The sequence below is a fragment of the Nannospalax galili genome, unplaced genomic scaffold (assembly GCF_000622305.1).
Source record: "Nannospalax galili isolate Female #2095 unplaced genomic scaffold, S.galili_v1.0 scaffold359, whole genome shotgun sequence".
Taxonomy (NCBI): domain Eukaryota; kingdom Metazoa; phylum Chordata; class Mammalia; order Rodentia; family Spalacidae; genus Nannospalax; species Nannospalax galili.
The window spans coordinates 3,710,248-3,719,538 of NW_008347042.1; the positions used below are offsets into that span (position 1 = coordinate 3,710,248).

Consider the following 9,291-nt stretch of genomic DNA (forward strand, 5'->3'; position numbering starts at 1 on the left):
AAGTATGTTTGGGTAAGAAGAGGAGAAAAATAGTTTGAAAAGAAAGGTGACTCGAGACATTCACAGCATCAGTGAACTATAATTACGGTGAAATTTTAATTACTAAAATATATTAGTCTTAAAATATGTTTAACAAATAATGATAAGAAACATGCCAGGTGCTTTATAACTGTGACTTTTGAGGGAAGGTACAGGGACAGAGACTTGTAGACAAGAAAAAAATTTAAATACTAAAATCATCAAATTATCCAAAATTTATGTGGTGAGGAGAATTTTTCTAGCCAGATCTTGTACTCTGATAACTTCTTCCCTAAAATACCTAGAACAATGATCTATAAACTTCAACCATTATCTAAGTTTTCTATAATCTCCACATATGAACCATGTGCCATGCAAGACTTCAGCTGTTGGTTCAAAACAGTGTCTTTTGACAAAAACGCAGGAAAATGTAAAAATCAATTGATTGAGCAAGTCATTCTAAAAAGGTATATTAAATTACTCAGCAGTACCTATTAAAAGAAATAAAACACTAAAAGAGAAAAAGCAAAGCTGAATACCGTCCTTCCGGGTGCACACACCTCTCAGCCAGAGTCTGCTGTTCATTGATTCCAACATTGAACAGAACTGGATACACATGAAGCAACTGTCCTTCTTTAATCTGGAGAGGAAGCAACTCAAACATCGTAGCTGGAAGCTTGACCTCCACCACATAGTGCTCACTGAGGTAAAGGAAAGAGGGGAGAGTTGGCACTTCCTTCATTTCTGTGTCAGTGCAGACTCAGTGGGATGGAAAATTCAATAGAATTGGAATATATAAACTGATTTAGGCTTTTGGCTCTCATATATTTTCAATTTTTCATTCAGTCAAGAAATAAAAACCAATCTTATTATTATATGGCATGTATAATTGACAGATACATATGATAAAGTCATCTACATCACTCTGAACTCCATTAGGAAATGGAGAATATTTTGCTTATTTTTGAAAACCCATGCTCATCTACATAGTCTCAATTTATTTCACATATTTTTATAATCTATGGTGCTGGACAGATGCCTCGGCTGTTGAGAGCATTCTTGTTGGTGCAGACAACCCAGTTTTGTTCCCAGCAACCACATGGCTGTTCATAACCATCTAGTTCCAGGGGATCTAGTGCCCTCATCTAGTCTCTGGGGACATGAGACATGCATGTGGGGCTCATACATAAATATAGGCATACACTCATATCCATCAAATAAGAATACGTAATTTTTTTTTTACAAATCTCATTAGTTCTCCAAATAAGGAAATAAATAAGATAGGGATCTCAATATCATGAAGCTTACTAAGCCAAAAAATTTATATCAGTGTTATGATTTAAATGTCAACTGTCCCATACAATTGTTGGACTATTGGTCCCTACCTAATGGTGAGGTTCAGGAGGTGTGGGATCAGCTGGAGGGATGCGGCCACTATGTGTGTTTGGGGAAAAGGTTTATAGCCTAGGCCTACATCAGGTCCACAGAGATTTGAGGGGCTTGGTCACAGGCTTCTGTTTTATACGTTTTAAACATACTTTTTAATTTTTTTAAATTTATGTGTGTGTATGTTTGTGTTTGTATGTGTATATGCCTCATATGTGTGGATGCATGCTGAGGCCAGAAGAGGGTGTCAGACCTTGGGAGCTTGAGTTTCAGGCGGTTGTAAGCTGTGCAGTGTGAGGGGTGGGAACCAAATTTGGGTACTCCAGAAGAGCAGCAACCACACTAGCTACTGAGCCGGATCCCCAGTCCCCTCAACTTATTATTTTGTGATGCAATACAGGTTTAGTACAAAGATGTGAAGAGTTTATCCCAAGAAGTTAAGGAAATCCATGGACTTTAAGATGTTTGGATCATAACACACATATTAAGAAAATGAGATAGGACAAATAGTGAGTCTCTTTGTTAGATTTTAAAAAATTTATCCAATAAAACATTTTTTTTTTGGAAAACACTATTAGTCATAGACTCATGCTTACTTCTTCATAGCTGTAAGCTAGAGAATCACATTAGCACTACACTTAGAGGACAATATAAATTTTCTTTGTTTAATTGGTGACTAACAAAAGGCTGGTATTTACTCCAAATCTTTTGAAAATATTTAAATAGCAATGAATCAGTCAATGTTTACATATTAGTTTGAAGGTGAAATTCATTGTAAAGTTGCTCTGTAATAAATTTCATTGAAGATGCAACTGACACAAATGCATATATTTTAAACACATGGTTCAAAGTTGTGCAATCAAAATGCTAATCTAGTTCCTTAATTTTTCAGTCTCCTTAAGAAGCTTTCTCAAGACTGTCAACTCCACTTCCATTGGAAGTCCTTGGAAGTCCCTGCAGACTTTCTCTTTCTACATTTTTCATAGGAATAGAATCATACCGTGTGAAATCTTTTCTGTCTGACATTTTCTATCAACATGTTTTCAAAGTCATCCATGTGGTAGCATTTATGACTGACTTTTATTACTAAATCATCTTCTAGAATACCAGTATGTTTTGTGTGTGTGTGTGTGTGTGTGTGTGTGTGTGTGTGTGTGTGTTGTGGTTTTAAGGGAAATGTACCCCATAGGCTCATGCATTTGAACACTCATCCCCAGATCATGGTCCTGTTGGGAAGGTTATGGCACATGCAGGAGCTCTAGTCTTTCTAAAGGAAATGTGCCACTGGGGTTGGGCTTCGAGGATACAAGTCCTGGCTCCACCACTTGGTCTCTCTTCCTGCTTTTCATTTGCATATGAAGTGTCTTCTCTCTGCTTCCTGACTGCCAGGCTGGTCTCAGGCTCCTGCCATCACACTTTCTCCACCATGATGGGCTGTATCCCTTCAGGACTATAGTCTAAAATAAACCTTTTCTTCCATAACTTCCTTTTTATGGGGGTATTTTATTAAAACAACAGAAAACTAGTATAGAATATATTTGTGGCACTGGGGAATGGAATCCCAGGTCCAGTTTTATGCAGTGCCAGAGACTGACTCAAGAGCTTCATGTGTGGTAGGCAAGCACACTATTGACTGAGCTGTACTCCATAAGATAGCAATTTTCAATGACTCAATTTTCAATGACCCAGTCTCTTGTGTTTTAGGAGAGGGGCCTTTCAAGATGGTCATTTTGTCATTCTACAAATTCTGCAGTTATCAGTTTGACAAGTTTTGAATTTAAATGCAGCTTGAATAACTTCTTTGGCAAAAGCATCCTTCTCTTTGCTTACAGCAAATGGCTGGCAAACTTATGCATTGTGAGGATCAAGTTTGTGACATTTGATAATAAACTTTGGACTAATATACAGAGCTGCACTATTTTCCAGGTGTGTATATGAACCATTTAATTCATTCTCTTTCAATGAATACCAAATGAAGCATTAATATCCAGACAAGACCTTTACTTTCATGCAGATTCGGAGTTTTGCTTGAGTTTATCTTCATCTAACCATGTGGCAATGCCTGTTTGGTATGCATCTTTCCCACACAGTTTTAAATAATTATCACATGTTTCCCATAGGCAAGAAAACAAGTTTACTTTGAGCTTTTAAAAATGCCTTGTCTCTTCTCTGTCTATCTGTAGCATGGGAAGTCTCCCCTGTGTACCTTCATGCTCTCGTTGTTACCTAGGACTCTCAGAATACCAGCAACTTCAAAACGCTAACACTACACTGGCTGAAATGTAGAGGACTTCTGTTCAAAACTTACAGAATATAATCTTACACACCATCATTTTTCTTAATTATTTCTGGTATTTGGCCCATCATATTCTGACCTCTGAAGCTATTTATTTAAAACCCTTCTCGGAAATCTCAAAGTCTGAGAGTGAATTGTCCAAAATAATTAAGAAAAACGGTGCCGCATGCACATGCCATAAGAATATATCTTTCCTAAAATGTTGCTGCTTTTAACTGATTTTAATTTGAAGTCATGTCAAGAATTATGATGCTATTAACTGAACTATTCCCACAAAAGTCAAAACACCCAGAGCTTTGGACTAGAAAGTGAAGAAAAGTCTTCTTGTGCATGCTGCTGTTTTAATTTCTTTTATTTCTGGATAATTACCAACCTTGACCTTGTGACACTATACAAACACTTGGGAAATTCAAAGAAATTTTCTATATCTCCCTCTGTCACATCACCTATATTTATTTCTCACCAAAAAGGGAGATAACAAAAGGGAACACCCCCAACCAAACCTGAATAATACAAGGCAAATTAACTAGATGTTCAGCGGTGTGACAACGTTTGGGAAGTGGCAACCACTCACCGTCTTCCTGTTATAACTGGCAGGACATCATTGGATTTGGCTTCTATTATTTTAAATGCAACTTTCTTCAAATCTGAAATGCCAACAGCCATGTCCTCCAGCATTCCAATTTCATCACCTAAACAAAAAGAAATAATGTCTCGTTACAAACAGACTACTAAAAGAAAATATTCCTGGTTACTGTTCCTCCCTGCTGGAATTTGTTCTAGTATTTTAATGAGTGAGTTTCTGAATGCAGTGTGTGGTCTGCTCTGCACACTATTGCTCATGAGCTATGAAGGTTTCCATCTGTAAAGTAAGAACAGTTTCAATGGGTTTCAAAGTCAATGCTTCCTTTGAGGGAAGAAGAATGTTCACTTTTATTGGGAGGCAAGAGAGTGCTTTTTAACCCCTTTCAAAACAAAGTGTCATGTAGTTATGTTTGACAGGACTGATATCTGATTTCTAGAAATAATAGAGAAAAATGAACTGATCAATTTATCAATTGATCAATTACCTCATGTTAATTTAGTTTCCAAATACTGACAAACACAGCATGAAGACATGGTGAATATTTTAGGTTAGCACTGCTCAACAGAAATAGAAAACGACCTATATATAACTCTAGATTTTCTGAGTAGCATAGCTTTAAATAAAAAAATTAAACAAGGCAACAATAATTTTAGTAATATCTTGCACATAATCCAATACATACAAAATGCTATTTCAAATGCAAACTAATATCAATTTATGAATACTTAGTATAAAATTCTTTATTTGCGAGCCTTTGAAATCTGCTGTTTACATCTAGAACATATTGATTTGGGCTAGATGTGTTCCAAGACTTCCATAACCCGATGAGACTCCTATATTGGACAGTGTAGTTCTAGGCATTAAGGTATCGAAACTTAAAATCTAGTCAATGAAACTGTGTTGTCAAAAAAGCAAAGCCAGATGGTTTCTCAGGAGTCCACTGTGAAATAATGCATGGTCCCATTTTCAAAACACAATTTCAAGGTGAGTGAGAGCAAATACTGAAAGCTGCATTATTTCTTCAATACTTGGCACCACAAAGTTTACTTCTTAACTTTGTACAGAGTGGCACAGAAATGGAATCGATGTGCTCTCTCTGAAGAGCAGATGAACTGAAGCAGTACTCACTGTAGGTGCTCAGCAGCCCTTCATACTGCACCATCAGCCCCACGCTGCCAAGCTGCTGAAGAAAGTCAGGGTCACGCAAACTTGTATGCAATTTAATGATAAATCCGCAAACCAATCCAGCAAGCTAAAAAAATAAAAAAAAATCATTGAAGAAATTCACTGAAGGGCAGCAAACTTATTGCTTCAAATTTTTAAATTTTTGGACTTTTGAGATATGACAGATTTAATTAAAATTCCTCGAGTGTGTATAACAAAGCCACTGCAATTTTCACATATCTGTTAAAATAAACTGATAGTCTTTGATCTAGGATAGCTTTGTAGAAGAGGATTGGGTAAATGACAGTGAAGAAAAGCTAAGTAAATGGATTTCACAGTCAAAGTGTCTTCAATTTGTGTATCTGTTACTTGTAACCATGGCACAATTAAACTCATTTACTACTTCCAAATCATATTACTGTTATTATTTTGTATATGTGAGAACTGTCATTGAAAGGACACAATGAAGAAACTTGTTTAAGGTGCAGTATAACGCCTGGTTAACTCCATTTGCCACTGAATCACTCATATAATGGAATCAGGAAAATTGGTCAAAATATTCCCTTTCATAGAATATTTACAAAGTAAGGTATTTTTGTCTTCGTTCTTTCTTATGCTTTACCTCTAGGAGCATAAGGGGTGAAGAGGAGCAAAGCAGCCAGCCTGTTTTATGACGGAGCTGGTCCTGAAGTCATGATTGATGTTGCGTACTTGCAAAGGAAGGGGATTTCATCAACCTTTACATCCTCTGAGTCTTTCAAGATTGTTTTACAAACAGAGAAGAGATCAGTGTGAAGCCCTGTCTGAGACTGGTAGGTGTCCTGCATAGCTTTAGCTGTCAACGTCACACACCTGTGAAGGGGGAATCGCAATTGGGGGATTTCTTCTATTGGACTGGTCTTGTAGGCTGGTCTATGAGCATTTTCATTACTGCTGAGTGGTATGGGACGCCTACCCCACTGTGGGTGGTGCTGCACCTGGATAGGTGGTCCTGGGCTGTATAATACGGCAGGCTAAGCACAAATCAGAAGAGCAAGCCAGTGAGCAGCGTTCCTCTGTGGTTTAGGTTCCTGCCCTGTGTTCCTGCCCTAGTGACCTGGAGGATATAAGGTAAAATAAACCCTTTCCTCCAAAATTGGTTTTGGTCAGTGTTTTTATAGCAGCAATAGAAAGTAACTAAGATTATGGGAGAGCTGAGTAAAGACGGAGTTACATGCAATCAGATCCAGTTTGCTGAGTCCCTACTCATCACCTGTAGGGTAGGGAAGTGGTCCCTTGCCTGAAGGCAACGTTAAGAAACAAGGAGTGTTATTTTCTTCCTCACAGACTTCATCCACTGTTCAGTATAATACACATTTCAGACTTGGCCTTCTCTCTTCAGAAAGAAATACTTAAGGTTTCATAAACTATACATGAGATATTCACCTCATATTTATTATGAGTAAATCATGGAGTACTGCAATTTAAGAAAGATTTTTTTTTTAGAATTCCATTATTTTTATTTATTTTTTATTGAATTTTTGTTTATTTCATACAGAACATTTCAATCAATCTTAATCATCTTTATACCTCCTTCACCACTGGCACCCTCCCATAGCACCGGCCCCCCTATGGAATTCGTACGTTCTGTCATTTGTCTTAAGGCCTATTGTGTCAAGACAGTGTCCCCAGATGTCCCTCAGTGCAAGTTCATCTACTGAGATGTAGTCAGTCTATCTAGAGTCTCTCACTTTAGGAAGATCAGCTCTTCCTCACCCAGCACTAATCAGTTGTCAATATTTCTTCAGCTAAGATTGGGGTCAGCTGCCCATTTCCCCAGTTCTACGCTGGGTTTTTGTCTGTTTGAGTTTGCGTGAGTCATGTGCATGCTGACACCATTGCTGTAGGTTCATATGAACAGGGTCCCAGGAGCTTGTAGGACTCTATTTCCAAATGGTCATGCATAAAATTGTGCAAAGAGTGCAACAAACAACAAACACTTACCGCCTGGCTGAAGACAATGTCTCTTCTGAGTGTTAGCATGAGACACTGGGGCAGGCTGTAGGCTAGTTCCTGAAGCAGCACAAATGTCAGGGACTGCTTGGCTCGGCTCACCACTTCTCCCATGCATTCCTTCAGGGTCAGGATAAGGGGTTGTAGCTGTTCATACCAGTCCTCTGTGGCAGGGGTGCGGAGTAAGGCCAGTGGGAAAGATGAGAAGCAATTTCTGAGTAACTTTTTTTTTTTAACCAGTGAAGTTATATATCCTATAAAAAATTCATAAATATTAAAGTTGAAGATCTATAATTCTAGCAATTCTCTGGAACTCCAAAGGTCTGTAGCCAGACTACTACTGGACTGTTACACTGAGATGTGTGTAAAACACCACACCAGGCTTCCTGTCTGCTCCATGCACCTCTAACCTGGACATTGTCTGTGTCCTAATTAATGGTGTTAGGGAAACAAATTTTACTAGGTTTCTCTCAGTGTTTTCACAGAAACGGGCCATCGAATCAGTTCCACATTCGTAGTGGCCCATTAGGTTGGCATCTTCATGCCATCATTTCTGCTTTCCCCAGTGCCACTTACTCATCTCTCTGCCTGCACATACTCAGTTCATATCCCTTCTCTGGTATGTATATGTCTGTGATATATGCAAGTGTTTGATCGTGTGTGTGTGTGTGTGTGTGTGTATGTGTGAATATGTAAAGACCAGAGATCATGCCCGGTGTTTTGCTCTATTCAGTGAAGGCTTCTTACATCTGCAATTATTTAATAAAGAGCCTACTTGTATCCTAGGATTAAATTCGAACAATGTTTCAATTAATTTTCATGTCATTAATATATCTAGGATTGAGTAACATTGTTTACTTCAGATAAGTGACATCAGTAGGCACCAAGGATGTCCTATGATGTTATATTTTCCAGATTTGTACTCTGGAATATCTCAATCCCTCCCTTTCTAAGTGTTGCCCTTAATATTAAAGATAGAAAGGCTCGTGTGAAGACCACACACAGACGCACACAGACACACACAGACACAGACACACAGACACACAGACACACACATACACACACAAAGACTAGGAGAAAAATTCTAATAAATTTACTCATATTTAGATGTTGGAAATTAATGGTAAATAATTCTATTTTGTGTTTGGTGCTGTCCTGACGAGGTTCCACTACGGAACTGCCAAGCATCATATACAGCCTTTGTGCAGTAGGTGGCGCTGCTTTATCAGGCTGAAGTAGGTCTCTTTTGTCATTCATTTCATTCAGGTAGGGAGGTTCATGGTTTTTGTATATTTGCATAATTCCCAAAGAAATGGTATCCCTTGCTTGAGCACTATAAATCACACTCTTCTGTGTCAGGAGGGTAGTAGTTTGCTCAAGAATGTGATACATTCTTTCTAGCTTGGAAAGAAAAGGTTAAAGTAAGTGTCTACCTTAATCAGAAGAACTCAGATCAAACACGGCTCTTTGTTTTAAAGGTTTTTAAAATAGTATCTTCATAAACTTCTTTTTTAGCATTTAAATGAGAGAGAGGAGTGGGAAATAGGAGAGGGGAGAGGGCTGGGGAAAAGAAAGAGGAGAGGGAGAGAGAGAGGAGGGAGGGAGGAAGGGGAGGAGGGAGAGAGAAAGAAAGACAGGGAGGAGGGAAGGAGGGAGAGAGAATGAGATGGAGAGAAAGGGAGAGAAGAGAGAGAGAGAAAGAGAGAGAGAGAGAGAGAGAGAGAGAGAGGATAAATAATGCCTCACTAGTTTTAAAAAACCAGAAGGAATCATGTTAATCCAATAACCTAATGACAAATATGCATACATTATCTCTACATGAGTCCATGTGTATAGCTAAAGGCTACAT

The 9,291-nt window shown here is 38.3% G+C and overlaps 1 protein-coding gene across 1 annotated transcript in view; it reads right to left on the reverse strand.

The window, feature by feature from the left end:
- Nucleotides 1-9,291, reverse strand: part of Inpp4b (inositol polyphosphate-4-phosphatase type II B) — a 939,536-nt gene that overhangs the window by 98,137 nt on the left and 832,108 nt on the right. The window contains exons 19-22 of the mRNA XM_008843442.3: nt 7,434-7,606; nt 5,415-5,538; nt 4,275-4,392; nt 579-719 (exon numbers count right to left, since the gene is read on the reverse strand). Of these exons, the coding sequence (XP_008841664.1) occupies nt 579-719; nt 4,275-4,392; nt 5,415-5,538; nt 7,434-7,606 (556 nt within the window). The remainder of the gene's footprint in view (nt 1-578; nt 720-4,274; nt 4,393-5,414; nt 5,539-7,433; nt 7,607-9,291) is intronic.